General features: G+C 40.9%; 1 protein-coding gene across 1 annotated transcript in view; it reads right to left on the bottom strand.

Moving 5' to 3' along the window:
- The window catches only part of LOC140245849 (uncharacterized), a 57,068-nt gene extending 47,581 nt beyond the window's left edge, over nt 1–9,487 (bottom strand). The window contains exon 1 of the mRNA XM_072325344.1: nt 9,380–9,487. Within this exon, the coding sequence (XP_072181445.1) occupies nt 9,380–9,487 (108 nt within the window). The remainder of the gene's footprint in view (nt 1–9,379) is intronic.
- Nucleotides 9,488–21,291: the final 11,804 nt, after the last annotated feature.

The following is a 21,291-nucleotide window of genomic DNA, read 5'->3' as shown; positions in this document are numbered from 1 at the left end:
TATACATGCAATTCACAATATATTTTTCAAGTTGTGATATAATTATAAATGAATATTTTTTGTATTTTTCATACATTGAGATACAGTATGGAAATATGTAGAAACAGGTTTCTTTTTGTCTCACTCAGAAACACAATATTGAATACGGTAATTAATGTATAGTATTAATGGGTTAATTTTTGTTTGTTTTTTGTGTAGTAATATGTGGTAATTTTTGTGCAATATATTTTATGTCCAATTGTGACTTTTAATGTGGATGTAATGTACGACAGTTAAATGTATCTAGTTGTCATTGCAATGTATTTTAGCCTTCGGGCTACGATTTTGCAAATTTTACCTAATAAACCATTCTAATAATGATAATGATAATAATAATAATAAAACGTTTGCTAGGAACAACAAACCTTGGGAATAACAAAAACATTTCATTTTTGGATCAACTAACTTGTAGATCAAAGCATCTCATCTTGCTTCCGGAATTACGAACTTTTGGAATAACCAATCTTCGGAAGAACGAAGCTTCAGAATAACGAACCCTTGTTCATTTTCGGATCAACGAACCTTCGGAAGAAAGATCATTCGGAATAAAGAACCTTGATAATGAACCTTTGGAATAACAAACTGTAACAGAATCCTAAGCCATCACGTCATATACATGTGTTTCCAAACTGGGAACGAAAGTATAAAAACAATATTATGCTCCCTCTCTCGGGAATGTAACATTCTCTCAAAATTGATGAGATAGCATCCCATTTGACATAACTTTACAGCGTGTTATATGATGAGAGTTTAATATTAAAACAACATAGGCCTACAGTGTACGTATGGTTTGCGCGTTTTCATCATCATTATACTGTACTGGGCCGGTCCCGCGGATTGTTATAACGGGAGTACACTGCAAAACCGACAGCAATCTTATTTAGTGAAGGATGCGATTATCAAAGATAACCGACTGATGGCCATAAAATCGGGATTATTAGCATGAAACTGATAAACAAGTGATTGTAATGATGATAGAAGAAACCATGATAACAACGCCTTCCTAATAAGATACATTACAGTTCCTCTTTTCTAATCAGATGCAAAATCATAAATTTCAGAGAGATGTTAGAGGCCACATCTGACTCGTAAACATGATAGCATGATGATAGGAACGTGTATGATGTAAAAGGGGATTCCAACACAGTTCAAAGTTTTCCAGAGTGTGGACTTTCTTTCTAATATTAATATATAGGTTAGGAGAATCCATTTGAATCGAGTTATATATCATTTTAAAGCTAAGAGTCTGCTCTTTTAGAATCTGCCCTCAACTAAAAATCCATGTATGGCGACTTTTTGTTGGTTTTGTCGTGCAGGGTCACATGTAGAAGAGGTATATTAGTAGGTCTTTCAGGAAATATGAAAACTCAAGATTGACCCGGTTAATAATTTGACCCATTTCACATTTTTTTCAGTCCTCACGTACAATCAAGGGGTGCGAATTTTTGTTCGTTTTGTGATGCACAGTCACAAATAAAAATTGAATTATTTCTCAAATAAAGAATTTCTGTGGATGGGGTAATGGGTTTACGAACAAAATTGGTTGAACGGAAAGTGTAGTCTGTTTCGTGGAATGTATGAAAGACCACCTGTAGGTGGGACTGGGACTGGGTTCTCAAGGACTTTCCCAACTTTCAGATTTCAACAAATTTGATGTCATATGGAAAGAGAAAACAAATTTATACAAGTTGATACCATTTTTAGGGTTATTGTGATAACTAGATCAAAATTTAAAGGAAAAAGACGATTTTTTAATATTTTCCTGTAAAAAAGAGGGAAATCATCAAAATGCTTGATTCAGCATAAGTCACAGAAAGACTAATGGATTATCTTGAAACGTTTCAAGATTTTTTTTTTTTTTTGACATATCAATATTTGGAGAAAATTAGGGGTCAGTACAATTTACGGTTCAGGAGTTATAAGGTCTCAAACTTGAAAACTCATTCTCTATAAAAATGGCCACTTTCGTTGTGACAAGACCTTGTTGATCGTAAAAAGTCTGCGTTTGCGAAGACTACTACACGCACCACTGGCACTGCTACAGGCGCGCCAGTGTCAGTGATGCATGTTGTAGTCTCGGCAAGCGCAGACTATTTCTTCGACAAACAATTGTTTGTGCCTGCAAGCTAACTTTTCATACCAAGTGGTAGCTCAGGTGACGCTGATTGCTATCATTCTAAAGTATATTGTTCTGAAGCAGATGAGATGAAGCAAAAATATTTTTCAAATAGAGGTAGAAGCTTGAAATTTGGCACCAAACTTGCTATAGAAAGTTTAAGACAAAATTTAGATCAATCACTCCAAAAATTCGAGATTGCAGGCCATCAAAGCTGACTTAGTGTGTTGCGCCAAAATAAATGTATTATTTTGATTTTGATACAACTTTGTCTGTTTTCCTGTCTATTTATATGTTTTTACATACTTGGAATGTTGTAATGCTATTTTAAGGTTTTTATGGAGACATTTTTTTCAGAATGCACAATGAATATTTCTCTAAAAAGTACAAAAAAATGATATATAAAAAAATGTTTATTAAAACCACGTAAAAATTAACATCTTTACCATATAATTAACATTTGGAGAGGTCAGTATTGTATTTGGTTCAGGATTTATAGATGTCTAGAACTTGAAAACTCATTTTACATGATATCATATATTTACACGCATCTGTTTCCAAAGACTTCACAGAGGGGCAAATCCAAAATCGTGCTTACTTTTCGAGTTACATTCTCTCTTTAAACAAGACCATGCATATTTTCAACATTTACACATACTTAGCAATGTTCCATAAGTACGCCTCAGTGGATTTGTCGCACAAACCTCCAAAGTACAGATGCGGTCCAATAGGGCCGCCATTTTTATTGAATTTAACATTTCAATTTTAAAACTTGATAGAAACATTGGATTGCAACAAATTTGATGTCATATAAAGGAGAGTAAAACTTCCTAAAAGTTGATACCACTTTAGCTGGGTATTGTGATAAATTGAGGGGGGGGGGTGGTGCTTTTTTTTGGGGGGGGGGGGCGATAAAATCCATATTTTCATATTGTTTTGAAAAAAAGGAAGAAATATGAAAATGCATGATTTAGTATTTATCAAAGAAGAACTGAATTATTATTTTGAAACCCAAGATTGAGATAGCGATTTACTGAGACACAATTCATATTTATGTAATTACACGCAATATCATACACTGTTGACAAGTTAACATCTCAAACTTGAAAAATGATATCTATGCATTTGCATACAATGTATTTACATGGCCACATGTAATACTGTAATGGTCTAGTGACTTGCAAGTGCCTGCAAACTAAATTTTTATGCCAAGTGGTAGGTGACGCTGGTCGCTATTACTGTAGTATTTCATAGTAGATTGTTCTGAGGTAGATAAGATTGAACAGAAAGTATCTTCCAAAAACAGATAGAAGCTTGGAGTTTTGCCAATGTGTCATATTTTGCGACAAAAATAGTATCCACACAAAATTCAAGATGACGATAATTAATCCAGGTTGTCGTTTAAGGCATTATTTACCATTACTGCACGTGAAACAAAAACTCAGCTTTAGCTCCTCAAAATAGTTCTTAAATGTGAGTTAGGGATAGAACAACTAATGTCCAAACGTAAATAAGTGTAATCAATGCTAAATATTGTTAGATATACAAAATAGTTCTGATAAAAATGTCTTATATAGTAAACTGTCAACATCTATCATGGTTATGGTTTATTGAAAATAAATGGTGATACAGTGTATCTCCGTATGTTTTAGGCTTTATCACAAAATGTTTTACATGGTAGGATGTTTTGTGATACAACTAACCTATATAGCTACATATATAAACCAAATGTGATATCTCTGCCAATGGTAAACGATAACTTTAGCGTGTTGCTTCAAAGTAAAATCTCAACTTATAATTTGATTTTTTTTTTTCATCTTCTTATTTTGTTGTCTATCACACAATACATCCGAACAATATTGTGCTAGTGTAAACCATGTTGAGGGTATTTTTGTTTGGGGATGGGGGGGGGGGATGGGGCTCATTCCAGTGTTTGGGTAAAGGCCCGATCTTTAATATAAAAAAAAAACATGTTTCTGTATCAAAGATATCCGTTTTTAATGTATGTTACTCTGCTGTTGTACAAACGTGAATGATGATGGTACACAGTACATGTGTAATGATGTCTGATCCGTAGATGTCCTTGAAAGCCTTTCTGATCCGAGAACCCCCCTTCGAAAAATCCGACATGGCGGCCATTGCTCAAATTTGCTCTTAAAGGTGTTGTCCGAAATTACTTTTCAGTATATTGTTCGAATAGAACTGTTCAAATTGATTATTTGTGCTGTATACATGTTGAAATAAGCATACTGAAGCTGTATTTACTATAGGCTTTCCCGGTCAATTTTTTACTTATGTCATTCGAGTTCCTACTACTCCTACTCGATTTCACGCATTCCACAGTCGCAGCACTGAATCAGCAATCAAATTTAAAAATCCAGTCATTCTAATTCACTATCCGAGCATTCAAATTCACTCTCGGAGCATTCAAATTCACTCTCGGAGCATTCAAATTCACTATCGGAGCATTCAAATTTAAAAGAGGAGCACGCATTTCATCAATGAGCATTCAAATTCATGTCAAGAATGAACCGATGGCGACGGAATCTCGTCGGTCATTCAAATTCGTGAATAGGCAACCATGTTCCAAACAACTGCATTCAATTTAAAAGAAGTCCTGAATTTAGTTAGCTTAGGGCCGTGTATGCATATGTTTCTCATTTGACTTTTGATATATTGGGATTTATGATGATTATTTATTTTGCAGTAGGGGTCCACCTGTTCACTGACAATTTCGAACTCGCGCTTAACAAAAAGAAATATACAGGCAGGCACATGTCCCTCGGATTGGACATAAAATGGAGGTCCCACGTGTAAGAGAGTCACAACTCATGCACGTAGAAGATCTCACTTCATTTATTCATCATAAAGAGCAGAACATCTAACTGGACCCTATATGGAAGACCAGCTTTTGCAGCTGAATATTGGTTATCCAGCCATCTTCTTTGATAGAAAATGAAACAAACAAATAAAAATTAGGCACTGTATAGGCCTACAGACGAGCATACGGAGGGTTGGTTGACACTTTCGAAGAAAAAAAACCCCACAATTTCGACTATATTGAAACTGATACATGAACATTGTATACGTGTTGTTTGTTGTGTATTGCTGTCTTTTTGATTTGCTTTTGCGGGACTAAGTGAGATCATTGTGTGTCAGTTTGTCTTTAATTATTGATGAATTTCATTATGTGGTTGGTGTTGAGGCATTATCAACATGCACCATCTAGAAATTTGATTACTAGTCGTTGTGTTGTTTGGATGCACTGCTGATTTACATTATAATTTGAAATTTATTGAGATGAAAAAGAAAGAGTACATGAACAGAGAACAATGTAGAACATGTAAACAATCCTAATTACACTATATGCAAGCATTCATTGGTTTTGTTGGTCCTTTTTGCTTTCTTAAAAGTCTCCTCGTTTTTCCTCATTAAATTGATTGCACGAAGTAGGAACTCGAAAGCCTAAAAATGAATTTGAACGCTCCAAATAAGCTCATTGGGACTATCACGTGACTATCGCATGAATTTGAATGCACGAGTAGGAAAGTCGGTGCTCGCATTTTGAAATTGAATGCCCAATCGTGAATTTGATTTCACGAAAACGAAATAGAACGCTCATAAATGAAATTGATCGCTCGGATTCTGAATTTGAATGACCGAATATTTTCGCGTGCGTGCGCTGCCTTAATTTGAATGCACATTAATGAATTTGAGTGACAAAAGTATGAAATTGACCGGGAAAACCTATATTATTATTTTTTTTCTTACATTGTTTTTTAGGCTGATTTCATGTGGGTTATAGCGTCACAATTATGATCTGAACTTGTGGTATTGGTAGATGTTTTCCCGTATTAAATCGAGAGTGAAAAAAAAAAATAATGCTCATTTTCATTCATTTTATAGTGACCTCAGGGATCCTTCGAAGAGGGATGAGTGATGAGTGAAAATGAAAATTTTCACTCAAAATTCACTCCAATTTTACTCTAAATTAAATGTTTTCTGTTATTCAGGAGTGAAAACGTTCACTCGATTGTTTTTTTTTTTTCTTTTTTGGAGAGTAGAATATCACTGTTTAAAAAAAAAAACAAAAAAACCCCTAGATGGTTTAAAATGGCATTACAGTGTTCAGAATGTACAAAAACATATAAATAAACTGCAAAATATACAATATTGTATCAAAATAGAAATAATACATTTACTTTGGGGCAATACACTATTTCAACTTTGATGGATTTTTTGAGTGGTTGATCTAAATGTTGTCTTTGAACTATCTATAGCAAGATTGTTGCCAAGTTTCAAGCTTCTACCTCTATTTGAAAAGCATTTTTTTTTTTTGCTTCATCTCATCTGCTTCAGAATAATCTACTTTGAAATAATAGCGATCAGCGTCACCTGAGCTTCCACTTGGTATGAAAAGTTACTTTGCAAGCATAAACCCTTGTTTGTCGAAGAAAAAATCTGCGTTTGCCTAGACTACTACACGCACCACTGGCACTTGCGCCTGTAGCAGTGTCAGTGGAACGTGTAGTAGTCTTGGCAAATGCAGACTTTTTACGATCACCAAGGTCTTGTCACAACGAAAGTGGCCATTTTTACATAGAAAGAGTTTTCAAGTTTGGGACATTATAACTCCTGAACCAAAAATGGTACTGACCCCTAATTTTCTCCAATCCTTCAGTCTTTCTTTGATTTATGCATTTTCATGATTTTCCTTTTTTTCAGAAAAATATTTTTAACAAAATAGTTTTTTCCATAAAATCTCAATCTAGTTATCACAATAACCCTCAACAATGGTATCAAGTTGTAGAAAATTTTATTCTCTTTCATATGACATCAAATTTGTTGAAATCTGATATTTCTATCAAATTCTATTTTAAAAATAACAAATTCAATAAATATGGCGGCCATATTGGACGCCATCTTGGATTTGAAGGCTTTCGCAACAAATTTTTTTGAGGTAGACCAGTGGAATGTTATTTGTTACAATTAAAACTTAAAAATAAGCATGGTCTACTTAGTTTCTAGAGGGAGTGGAACTTAACCTCTGTTTTTAGCTCTCGGCCCCCCGCTTATTTATCCTCTTTACATTGTCCACACTTTTCACTTTCAAATCCAATAACTTTGGAAAGAATCAAGATATTGCTTTGCAAGTTGACATTAATCATGGAGAGAATGTGTTAATGTAGCACAATCCCTTCATTGTTGTTGCTCCGATGGTTAACATCCTATTTTATTTTATTTTTTTTGTTCCATTCTTCGCACAGCAGCTAGTACGGCTTGTAAAGACTTAGCGCTTGAAAAGACCCTGTATTTCGGAGCCTCTTTTCTCAGTTCACAATTTCCAAAGTGCATGCTTTCTTTCCAATGTTAGGATAGGTTAGGAGAGTCTATTTGAATTGATTTATGCATCATTTTAATACTTTCCAGAATATACTAAAAAGAAAAAATATCAAAACACTTTCAGTGAAAAAGAATTGTGGAATTGGACATTCAGAGTCACCTGCATGAAAAGTGATATATTCCTAAAACTGGAAATGCTCATTAAAACATAAGACAAGTAGAATAATCGTACATAATGTGACAAAATACGTACTCGAGTATTATATTCAAATTACATCGTAAAAAGTGCTTTGTCGTTAATCATTATTGGTTTTAAAAAAAGTTACATGTTTAATGTCCTCCAGATTTACCCATGGTCTTAATGGTTACAGCTTGTTGTTCCGAAGGTTCGTTATTCCGAAGGTTCGTTATTCCGAAATTTCGTTATTCCGAAGGTTCGTTATTCCGAAGATTCGTTATTCCGAAGGTTCGTTAATCTGAAAATGAAATAAAGCTCTTTATTCCGAAGGCTCGTTACGGACCCTATACCAGTTCGGATCAACGAAACTTCGTAATAACGAACCCTATTTCATTTTCGGATAAAGGAACCTTCGGAATAACGAACCTTCGGAATAACGCCACAAATGTTCGGATTAACGAACCCTTTTCCATTTTCGGATTAACAAACCTCTAGGTATAGGGAATTTGTGTGTTTCGGATTAACGAACCTTCGGAATAACGAACCTTCGGAATAACGAATAACACCCAGACTTAATATGCGTAAATGACTCGTATATCACACATTGAGTTTTCTATATTGAAATATTCCTACCTGATATCAAACAGTTGGTACAAGAGAGCTTTTCTTACTGAGGAGGTTATGCTTTAATTCACTAGATGGAAATTTACATAGTGAAGGTTTACAGTGTGTATAAAAAATATGAAAATGGATCAAAACAAGGTTCCATTTAGAATTTAATTTCATGCGTAACTGATATTGTAATGTAACTGAATAAACATAATACTATATCGTCGGTGATACGGCGAACCGACGAAAACCGCCGCGCAGCCCAAAAACACAATTCCGAGATAATCGCATTAAAAAAAAAAATGGGTAACGCCAGTGCACTAATTTCATACCTTCTCCCCATCAAACTGATGAGATGTTTGGAAAGTGGTGAGAGTAAGAGTTATGCTCTCAGAAAATGTTGTTTTCACAGAGAAACAAAGGCTAATGTTAATGAGAATAATGTGGAAACAACGAACGTCAGTTCGTCGAATTCTCCCTTTTTACGGTCTCCATAGCACCCCGTGTATTAGGGTGAGTACGGCGAAGTGACACATACCGCTGTGCGTCACTTCGCCGAATCTCGGCGCGTAGGCGCAACGCGTGTAAGTCAATGGGAATGATGATATTCGTCACTTATTACATGGTTCGGCCCATGCTCTAAAAATGTAAATGTTCTTTTGTCATGCCTGGAGTTTTAGACCAGGTACCACGCCAAAACAACAAAATAATATAGACGTAATTTGCTGTTTTTCCCCTCGTTCTGTGGATTTCCATGGTTCATTGACAAATCAACTTGTGTTCTTGTTAATGTATTATGTACATGTACCTATGTGCTCTCTATTCTTCACCTTTTTCACATCATTTGGTTCTTAAAATAAAACAACTTCAACATGAAAAGCAACAATTAAAAACAAAACATTTTAGTGTTCATTAGGTCAGTGTTTTTTCATCGTTTCTAGCATTTTCTAGTGTGTTACGGATATTTGATGATAATATTACAAATAACTACGTCCTGTGTGTCAGACTATAGCCTGCTATCATGGTTATGTAACGCTTTGGAATGTAACGGTCTTGGCCTCGCTTTCCCTTCCCCCATCTGCTATTCTATTTACTCTGTCTGCGACAAGTCTTTCTCCCTTCCAAGTCCCTTTGATTCTCCCGACTGTTATCTTCTCCTTCGGGACCACAGTGTCCTCGCTCCACTGACCTGACTTGGCCATGTCCTCAACTTGCCCTCAGCGAATTAGGTCAAGGACTAAGTTCTTAGGTCCAGCCTTGTGACCAATTAACTGTACTCTCTTGAGGCTTGGTCGCGTGCCGCCCAGGCCAGGCCCAGGGACGTATGAATGGTATAAATACTGGCTCCTTGCAGAAATTAGGGAGTGTATCGAGTAGAGAGAGTCGGATTGAGATTGCGATTGCGGGTTCGGACTAAACACTTATCACCATAACACTGCGAGTCGGGCTGGACAGTCAGCCAAGAGATTCTGTTCTGAACTGTGTAACACTCCGAGTTGGGATGAGACAATAAACTTGCTGTCAGGTCCGGAAGACTTTGTGTCCCCTTTACTTTCTACACTACAAGCTGTCCGACTGAACTGCGTGCTGAGTGTGTGGTGCGATGCTTCACAATACATTTCTCATTAACTGATAACGGAGGTTCCCTGTATTCTCATCATCAGAGAAGCAAGGGATATTTACCCAACTTTCGTTACACTGGTGGCAGCGGTGGGATCCGATCTTAAACACGACTCGATTTGACTTTGACATAAACACAACATTAACTCCGACATGTCACCAAAGAAGAGAAAGAGCCAGCTAGAGGCTGAAGTTAAGGAGCTCCATCTGCATCTCGAGGAGACTCGTCGACTGCTTAAGGAAGCGACAAAGCACGCGACAAAGGAGGACCTCGAGGAAGGCGACGTCGAAGGAGTATTGCACCAGCCTGGATATCACATGTCGGTACAACTCCCACCCCAAGAGCATTTCGATGGCAACGGCAGACCATGGGAAAGTTTCATCTCATCTTTCTCTACTCTCGCGTGTGCCTGTCGATGGGATGACAACGAAAAGCGATTTCGGCTCCTGGCCTGCTTGAGGGGAGATGCAGCAGACTTTGTGTTTCAGCAACTAAGCCACGAAGTCAGGCAAGATTTTGAACAGTTGGTTACTGCTCTCGGGGGCAGATTTGCCCATCAACCATCTCCATCGACATTTGTGTCTCAACTGGAGTCCCGGCGTCTCTCTTTGAAGGAAACAATCGCTGAATACGCCGCCGATATCCGTCGGTTGACAACTTTCGGGTACCCCACGGCTGACCTAGCGACACGTGAGACTATAGCGACTCGCCACTTTCTTCGCGGCCTCGGGGATGGGAGCATGTCGATGACTATCGGCATGCACGAGCCCACGACGCTCCACGAGGCTCGTGAAATAGCCGAGAGGTATATGCAGCTGCGTGAGGAGTCAACGCGATCTACAACCCGGCCGGTTCGGGCGGTTTCTACGACGACAGCCGGTGTGGAAGAGGCCATGCGTTCACTAGAGCGGCGTCTTGGAGAAATGGAGGCAAGGCTAGCGCAGTTTTCGTCATCTCTTCCGAGCAGGTCGCGTGGGAGGTCGAATGGTGGCAGAGGGAGTTCTCGACTTCGATGTTTCAACTGTAATACAGAGGGGCATATCGCCAAATTTTGCCCTCATAGTAGTCACTATTACGGACAGCAGCTCGCTCCGGAATGGCAAACACAGCATCAGTTTCCTGTAGGGACGCGGGCTCCACCTCCATCACAGCCAGCTCCTGTGTGGCAGTCACCTCCACAACAGCTGCAGCAACACCGTCAACCAGGGCCACCACAGCCTCCTCCTCCGCTCCCTCCACAGTCACAGCATCGAGCTGCCCCTCTCGATACTCGCGGATCGGGAAACTAGAGTTGGCCGCCCCCGTCGATCATGAACGAGACGTCGACGAAGACAGACTCAGCCGGCGAAATATCATTCGCATTGGTGAACATTGTGGGAATTCTGCCCTTCTCCCACTAAAAATCAATGAGACTCGTGCCAAGTTCTTGGTCGACTCGGGAGCGACCGCGACAATAATTTCATCGAGGCTGTATAATGCAATGCCTATGGACACGCGACCACAACTACGACCTTTGTGCGAGGACATAAAGCTGAAAGCGGCAGATAACGGAGACATCACGGTACACGGTATATTCCAGGCAGTGATCGAACTAGGCGACGAGCGTTTTCCGTGGGACACTTATGTTGCTGATATCAATGACGAGGGATTGTTAGGTTTTGACTTTATGCACCATTACAATTGCTCGCTTGAGGCCAGACATGGGGTGCGTATAAATAATCGCTTATTTCCATGTGAAATACAGTTCGATAAAGTGTGTTATTTGATAACGAAAACAGAAGTTATTGTTGGTGCCAACTCCGAACACATCGTTGATGGCGCCCTTAGTGAGCCACTACCGTTTGATGCATGTGATGGACACGCCCTTGTCGAGCCCCTGCCCCTCGAGCACCGTACACAACAAGGAATATACGTCGCTCATTCCCTCGTCAGCGTAACCGATACCGTTGCCAAGGTGCCCATTCGTGTCCTCAATTTAACTGACGAAGATGTGCGCTTACACGCGGGGAGAAGGTTAGCTGTGATTAACCCTATTGATCATGTATATGATAGTGACTGTGTTAACGCTGAAATTGACAGTAGTTTTACCCGTGTGAGGAGCGTAAACGTGACTGAAGGCGAGGAGCGCTGGAGTGCTGCATGCATGGATTTATGGAGCAAAGATTTGAAGGCTCTGTATGACAGGAGCTGTGAGGGACTCTCGTCACAAACTGATCGTGATCGTCTCGGGCAACTTCTCCATCGGCATCGCTCGTCATTTGCAGCTTCCTCCACCGATCTCGGGCGGACATCAATTGTGCAGCACAAAATAGAGACTGGTGATGCTGCACCAATAAAGCAGAGACCACGCCGGCCGCCTCGTGCTTTTATGAATGACGAGGAAGAAATCATTCAAACCCAGCTTGAAGCAGGCATCATTCGTGAGTCAAGCAGTGCATGGTCCAGCCCTCTCGTTTACGTGAAAAAGAAAGACGGCTCGACAAGACCATGTGTCGATTACAGGAAACTTAACGATGTGACTAGAAAAGATGCCTATCCACTGCCCCGCATAGAAGATTGCCTAGATTGCCTTAGTGGAACTCAGATATTTTCTACACTCGACTTGCAGTCGGGGTATTGGCAGATTGAAATCGACGAAGCGGATCGCCCGAAGACTGCCTTCTCTACACGATCAGGACATTATGAATATGTGACGATGCCTTTTGGACTATGTAACGCACCGAGCACATTTGAGAGGGCGATGGAGCTCATTATGAAAGGCCTACAGTGGAAGACAATCATACTTTATCTGGACGACATTATCGTGATGGGGTCGTCGGTGGACGAACACATTGACCGTCTCGACGAAGTCCTCGCCAGACTGGGAGAAGCGGGCCTCAAACTGAAGCCGAGTAAGTGCAACCTATTGCAAACCGAAGTCGCCTACCTCGGACACGTCGTAAGCCAAGACGGGGTGAGGCCTGATCCCGAAAAGGTCGCTCGAATTCAAGACTGGTCGACTCCGACATCGGTAACCGATGTCCGCTCCTTCCTCGGCCTCTGCTCTTATTATAGACGTTTCATCCGGGGCTTCTCTACAATTGCTGCCCCACTTAACAAACTATTGGAAAAGAAAGGTCGCTTCCAGTGGGACGCAAGCTGCCAAGATGCATTTGAACAGCTGAAATCGACGCTCACCAGCGACGTCGTGATGGCGTACCCTCAAGACGAGGGACTCTTCATTCTCGATACTGACGCCTCAGCGACAGGAATTGGGGCAGTCTTGTCGCAGATGCAATGGGACGAACATAGCCGTAAGGAGGTTGAACGTCCTATTGCATTCGCCAGCCGAACACTTACACGAACTCAAAGACAATATTGTACGACAAGACGGGAACTGTTAGCCGTGGTCTCCTTCGCTCGTCATTTCCGCCATTTCCTTCTCGGGAGGAAATTCCTGATTCGCACGGACCATTCCTCCCTTCGGTGGATCATGTCGTTTCGAGAACCGACAGACCAGATGGCGCGATGGATCGAAATCTTATCGCAGTTCGACTTCGTGATCGAGCATCGGGAAGGGAAACGGCATGGTAATGCTGACTCACTGTCTGGAATACCGTGCGACCCCGACAAGTGTGAGTGCTATGATGGAGCTACCATACTGCGCGACTTGCCTTGCGGTGGCTGCTCTACATGCCAGCGACGACATCGGGAGTGGTCTGATTTCTTCAGCGTCGATGATGTCGTCCCTCTATCTGCAAAGCGAGTGAAGTACACATGTTCTAATAATGCTGTCGATGAAAATTCTTGCCTGACTCTCAATGAAAATGAACGTGGAAAGGACTCTACTTGCCGTCTCGCCGTGGTCGTGGCCGCTTTCGTTCTTTCCCTGCTATCGTGGCCGATGTGTAAATCGCGACTTGCGGTACTATGTGGACTGATGTACCTGTGTGCAGTGGTAGCCTTAGTAATTCGCATGATGAGAAACGCACACCTAAATTTGAGGTGGGGATGCAGGACATCTCCCAAATTAGTTAGTGGTGGAATGAATGTGGTGCGTGCATGGGTTTTGCGAATTAAGAGGAGGCGAGGTCGCGACAACGAAGTCGGTGTCGAGCAAGACAACAACCCGCGCTGCGTCCCTGAAACGGATGCCTTTGCCGGAATGACTACCGGGCGGCAGGGTGTAATCTTGACCGACATCAACCGCGACGAAATGATTGCTGCTCAGAAGGCTGATCCCGACGTCGGGCTCATATATCGGTGGCTGAATGAATCCAAGGACAGGCCAGATCGAGGTCGCGTCCACGACAAGAGCCCTGTGGTTCGCAACCTTTGGCTCGTGTGGGGACAGCTCGACATCGTTGGTGGACTATTATGTAAGAGATTCACGGAGGGCATGGTGACTTCGAGACTGCAGCTCGTTGTCCCAGCCAAGTTCCGTGATCGCATCGTGGAGTCCAATCACTCGCCAACAATGTCTGGGCACCTAGGACTGAAAAAGACCCTAAGCAAAATTAAAAGACATTTCTACTGGCTGGACATGAAAGAGACCGTGCGCATATTCCTCGCCAACTGTGCTAAATGTGGAGCTAGAAAGCGGCCGACGATGAGACCGAGAGCTCCCCTTGGCGACTACTCCGCCGGGTCCCCCATGGACCGTGTCTGCATGGACATAATGGGACCATTTCCCGTGAGTAGCAAGGGAAACCGCTATGTGCTTGTCATTGGGGACACATTTACAAAATGGACCGAGGCATACGCCATACCCGACCAGACAGCTGCCACTATCGCTGACGTAGTCGCCAAGGAATTCATATCACGATTTGGTACGCCACATGAAATACACACAGATCAGGGCAGAAATTTCGACTCAGATCTGTTTCGTGATTTGTGTAGTCTGCTACAAATTTCTAAAACTCGGACCACCCCGTACCATCCATCATCCAACGGCATGATCGAGAGGTTTAACCGCACACTAGTGGACATGATCACGGCGTTCGTCGACAAGCGACAAACCGACTGGGATGAAAATCTGCCCATGCTGACGTCCGCTTACCGCAGCACTGCCCACGAGTCAACCGGGTTTTCCCCTAACTTCCTGATGCTCGGTAGAGAAGTTAGGACACCGATAGAGGTCGCACTTGGAGTAGGCAGCCCAGACGACGAGGGAAAATCTCCAAACGACCACGCCGCTGATATCGTCGCCACCATGACGGAGGCATCCCGTACGGCGAGAGAATACCTAGGAAAAACAAGGGCTCGACAAAAGAAAAACTATGATTCTCGCCTATCAGTAAATAACTACCATGTCGGTGACCTCGTCTACTATTTGGATTCCTCTAGACGCAAGGGACTTTCCCCCAAGCTAAATCCCAACAAGTGGGTTGGACCTTGTGTAGTGACCCGGCGACTCAGTGACCTTACGATAGAAATTCGCACCTGTCAAAATGGAAGTACCAAAGTGTTACATCATGATCGCTTGAAGCCGTACACGTCGGCAGAAATTCCCACGTGGGCAACAAACATTTCTGCTAAATTGAAGCTGTCAGGCGATCCCGCGAAGCGTCATGTTAGTACGCAGACGAGGGATAAGGATCTTATCGTGCCGCGACGCTCCAGAAGGACCATCAAGCCCCCGGAGAGACTGATTTATGGCTAACGCTCTCGATTTCCCCCCCCCCCCCCTCCCGAGTTGGTCCTATTGCCGATTCCATCCCCTCGTCTCACGTCACTTTTCACCAGACACTTCGTTGAGCAACATTGATTTTATCCTCCTCTCCGAACGAGCCCAGCGCTGGATTCCTGCCATTCGTCCCTCTTTTTAACATGGCCTTCCAAGAAGATTTTGTTTCTGGGCTTATTACAACCCCTCAGCAGCCAGAATACTCTCCAATCTCTGTGAGTGGTGACTCGTCACCCGAAAAGTCAGCTCCTTCTCGATTTACACCGACCCCGTTGCCGACCAGGCCTGACGGCGTTAGGCAATTTTCCAGTCGCCAGCACCCAGTAGGCCTACCACGCTGCAGCGCCCCGACCACGCCACATGCGCCTTCGAATGGCGACCTACTTGCAGCTTTGCGGGCCATGGAGGGAAGATTTTCGGCTGAGCTCAATGCTATTAGGGGAGAGGTATCCCAGCTCCGTCATGCCGTCGATGAGATGGACAAAAAGAACTCCCAACTCGCCGCTGATGCCAGGGCCGACGCGGAGTGCCTCCAGAGCAATCTACGCCATGGGATCAACCACGTAGCTGGCCTCGTCACAAACGAGAAGGAGACGATTCAAAAAGCATCTACGTTGCTACGGGGTCTACTTTCCAGTTAATGGGCTCTACCCTCGCCTGTGCCATTTTGGATTATTTCACGTCTGACGATCCCCGAGGAGGATTTTCCCCCAGTTTTGTTAGTTAAAACGAGTGCTTTCTTTTCTTTTCTTTAATCAATTTAATACCTAGCGTCCCGATCCGTTGCCGAGAGAGACCGCTGCCCACGCCCATCCGGATTACATAGGGATAAAATAATATTTTTTTTTTTTACTTGTTTTGTTTTCTCATTTGCGGAGATGACGATAACTGATTTTTTTTTCTTACACTACGTGAACGGAGAATATATGATTAACCAATTCACATTTCGTCTCAACGGATAAATATGGACTTCCATTTGATGAGTGCATGCCTGCATTCCCCTCCTTTGGACAGTGAACTCTTGTTGACCAAAGGGACTCGATTGATCTTATTGACGTTTTGATGTGCATGGAGTCGGCATATGACATGCCTGTGCGGTTACATTTTGTTACGGTTGTATTTCGTCTGTATAGTCATGTACTTTCTCCTCGTTTCATTCTCCTTATCCTCTACTCTGAGCCATTAGTCTGTTTTCGCTTGTTTTTGTCTGCATTATCATTTCCTCGGCCCTGTCACATATTCTTCCTTCTGTATTCTTATGGTTCACCTCTCACTTTTGTTGCTTGAATCGTTTATTCGCTTTGTGTTCCAGTCATGAAAAGCATTATGTGTCTATAACATTGTTGTTTTCTATTTCTTTATATTTTATTTTTCAATAATATACATACATACGTGACGAGTTAAATTTATGCACGTACTATAGATTTATGTTTTGTGACGGTCCTCAAGTAAAGGCCTCTACTTGCCCTTACGGGGTATTATCGCTTTAAAGTTGATTCTCTATTATTGCATAGGACTAATCGATTGAAAAAAAAAAAAAACGTGATCTGGCAGTACTCAGATATGATTCTCCAGTCGGTTTGTCTGCAAATCTCTCTGCTGTATATAGATACGTGTATATATTAATATGTTTAGCTTCGTTAACATTCACTCGGTGTGTTCTAAACGTGATAAGCCACCTAGTGTATAATAATTATGCTATTTTGCTGATACGATAAAATTACAATGACAGATTGCAGTAATTCGACTGTTTTTAATTTCCTTCTTTTCAAATGTCTAAGTGACATTTCGTTGATTGCTGTCCGATTACCATTGCTAAAAACGAAAGCTAAAAAAAAATTGTGTATTAGCATTTCATGTTAGTCATTACAAGTGTAAATATAGTTATGATGATATGCGCAGCTGATATTCAGATTTAGTTTCGAATTGTCACATCTTGCCTCATGGTACTGATAACTTACCATTGTGATGTTATCGTGATGACTGTGATTTTTTTTTCTCATTTGTTTCATACGTTGATATTATGTCTCATATAACTACCGTCTTAATTCTTCCCTTATTTTGTCGTATTTACATTCATCTTGTCTCGCATTAATGCATGTCTTTATCGTGTAATTCTGAAAAGGGCCGATTTTAGTAATTGTTACTCGATATCGTCGTTGAACCTAACAAATTTGGGTAGAAACAGGGCACTTTCGTATATTACCCGGTTTCCATGATCTATCTGAATTTTGGCTTCTTCTCAGAAACCACCTTTACCTCTCACCTCTGCCTAGCGACCCCGGCTGTTTCTTTCCATCCTCTTTCTCCTTCTACATCTCTCTGCCACCTGTTACGTAAGGCCTGATCTTGCAGTGTAATCTCTTTCTAAAGGCCGACTGGCCTTCGACTCAACGTTCCCTCGTGGTCAGTGCACTCTTACGACTGTTTGGATAGGTCAGTGGTCAGCACACCCAGGGACAAAAGTAGAAGAGTGCTGTCGTAAGGAGTTCACAACTATGCCATTATTAGCAAAAACTGTTAGTTGTTCCTTGTTTATTTGAACACCTTTTGAAGACGTTTTTTTTTTTCTTTGGCTGAATTTGTGTACTATTATGTCGCTCGTCGGAAGCTGTATAGTTTTTTATAATTATGCTGTCATATTTTTTTTTTCTCACTCACGGTAAGCAGTTAGTCGTAGTCTACATTTTTGTGTGATTGCCGTTGCTGCATCCAGAGTAAACAAAAGAGCAAACTTGAATGAATATTGTTTTCCAATCATGCCATTCAGAACCAGCTTGTTGGGTGACATATTGTGGCGGTTTTACGTTTTCTGTGATATTGTGATTTAATTGACTCTGTTTTGAAGATTGTTCAGACGATTTTGAGTAGGCGTCATTGCCACAAGTGTAAAAGTATCTTAGTTGGATTTTCCGTCATTTTTTCTCTTGTGTCATATTCACACATTTTTTTTTTTGTGCGTTCGTTTTCAGATGGATTATTTTATGTTATGCTTGCTCTGTAGTTGAACTGTACGTTATGTGTTATTGTAGTTTCGTATCCTACGAGTGTTCCTATTCAACGCACTCCCTCTGTGAAAATTTAGGCAAGTGACGTATTTCTTTCGCTATTGTTGATTTTACATGTTGCATTTCTCGTTAACACTGATTTGTTTTTTGTGTGATTGTTTAAGTGGGCTACACCCAATTACTTGCCACTGCTCTAAAAGTGTGTTTATTTTAATTAACCCGGTACTTGTAAATATTCTGTATATGCGTTTATCCGGACTGCTGTATTTTGTACAACAGCATTGCTTACACGGTATTTTAATGACATTACTTTGAACCTGATTCATTACTCTCTGGTATACGTACATTTAAAGTCCTTGACACTCAATCCAATGGTCTCTACTAAGTTGTACATGTTTAGTGAATCTTCTGTTTGTTTGTTTTTTAAACTTCCTCGTCACTGAGGACAGTGACTTTTTCTACGGAGGGAGGTAGTGTTACGGATATTTGATGATAATATTACAAATAACTACGTCCTGTGTGTCAGACTATAGCCTGCTATCATGGTTATGTAACGCTTTGGAATGTAACGGTCTTGGCCTCGCTTTCCCTTCCCCCATCTGCTATTCTATTTACTCTGTCTGCGACAAGTCTTTCTCCCTTCCAAGTCCCTTTGATTCTCCCGACTGTTATCTTCTCCTTCGGGACCACAGTGTCCTCGCTCCACTGACCTGACTTGGCCATGTCCTCAACTTGCCCTCAGCGAATTAGGTCAAGGACTAAGTTCTTAGGTCCAGCCTTGTGACCAATTAACTGTACTCTCTTGAGGCTTGGTCGCGTGCCGCCCAGGCCAGGCCCAGGGACGTATGAATGGTATAAATACTGGCTCCTTGCAGAAATTAGGGAGTGTATCGAGTAGAGAGAGTCGGATTGAGATTGCGATTGCGGGTTCGGACTAAACACTTATCACCATAACACTGCGAGTCGGGCTGGACAGTCAGCCAAGAGATTCTGTTCTGAACTGTGTAACACTCCGAGTTGGGATGAGACAATAAACTTGCTGTCAGGTCCGGAAGACTTTGTGTCCCCTTTACTTTCTACACTACAAGCTGTCCGACTGAACTGCGTGCTGAGTGTGTGGTGCGATGCTTCACAATACATTTCTCATTAACTGATAACGGAGGTTCCCTGTATTCTCATCATCAGAGAAGCAAGGGATATTTACCCAACTTTCGTTACAAGTGTGATTCCGTCTTACACATTGGAGCTTATGACTTTCGGTCTATTCAATGTTTCAGTATATCTTTTTCTGTATCTTTCTATATCAGATGTGTCGTCTCTATCTAAAAGCCTATAAATGGGGGGAACCACCTCACCAAACACTGTCCTTTACTGAGAACTATATATACATAAAGGAAATTTAAGGAGGGGCTTCTAGGAAAATACATGCCGCCTTTGTCTCTCTCACACAAATCTCAGCTAGCAAATAAACTTATCATCACCGTTTTGCATCATGTCATATTTAGTTATATTGCAGATTTATTTTTTTTTGTGTGTGATTTTGCAAGTGAACTTGCAAAACAGTAGGAAGTACACTTGTAATCAAAATATAAAACTCAAGGAAACATTCAGACATAGACAAGAACACACACACACACACATACACACAATCTCTCCCTCATACATACACAAATACAAAAGAGCATTTTGTCACCCAATAACTTACGAGTTGAAAATCACTTTAGATTTATTATATTACAGGAGTACACTGATTAGTAAGCTATTCTTAATTCTTCTTTTCAAACCCTACAAGCATTGCTTTTAGTAGGTTCCTCATATTTACACATCATTATATTACATGTCCTTATGCGTTTGTGAAATTATGTCTAAAATTGAATGTTGTGTTATACATATTTTACTCTGAAATCAAATGGAATATGAAACCTGAATATGGAATGTGGAATATGGAACTTGAATTTAAAAAAAAAAAAGTCAAATGAAATTGCACAGATAAATAAAATTTACTAACTGGGTTACATAAAGTTTGCTGTCACACGCCTGGAAGTAGAAATATCAAGAATGCATGGCAACATGACAATAGATGACTAACATATCTTTCATAATCATTAGAAATATTTTTCATAGTTTATCAAGCAAATCAAGAAAGCAGCTGAACTGCCAGCAAATCTATCATGACAGAGATTTACTCGCATATACTGACATATGTTCCAGTTCACACTCATTGCACTCTGAGGTTCTCTGTATCAATGTAACAATGATGATAATAATAATAGTAATAATGAAAATGATGATGATACTAATGATGATAACAATAGTAATGATGATATAGTGATAAAATCAAGCTCAAGGAGATTTGCATTTGTCCATTTTAACATGCCTCCTTTCACTTATGAATCCGTTTGACTTTCCTGGTGCTATAATTAACCCCTATACTATTTATGCTTTTTCTGTTTTGTTTTTGCTTTGTTTTGTTTTGCTTACTTTGCCTTTTTTTTTCAAAGGGGATTTGTCTTTTTTTTTCTGGTTTGGTTGATATCTGGCAGAGCACTTATACCATCGCCTATGGACTCATCTCTGACAAAACTCTGAGTGAAGTTCAGGGGTTAGACCGCAAATGTCTGGTTGTAGCTCAATGCCTAACACTGCAATTGTTACCCTACATTAAAAAAAGAAAATCCTCAAACATGGATTTTTAGTTAAACAGTACATTCT

Source organism: Diadema setosum, unplaced genomic scaffold, assembly GCF_964275005.1.
Source record: "Diadema setosum unplaced genomic scaffold, eeDiaSeto1 scaffold_43, whole genome shotgun sequence".
Classification (NCBI taxonomy): domain Eukaryota; kingdom Metazoa; phylum Echinodermata; class Echinoidea; order Diadematoida; family Diadematidae; genus Diadema; species Diadema setosum.
Note: the sequence above shows the minus strand (reverse complement) of the source record. Positions and strands in the feature narration are given on the sequence as shown.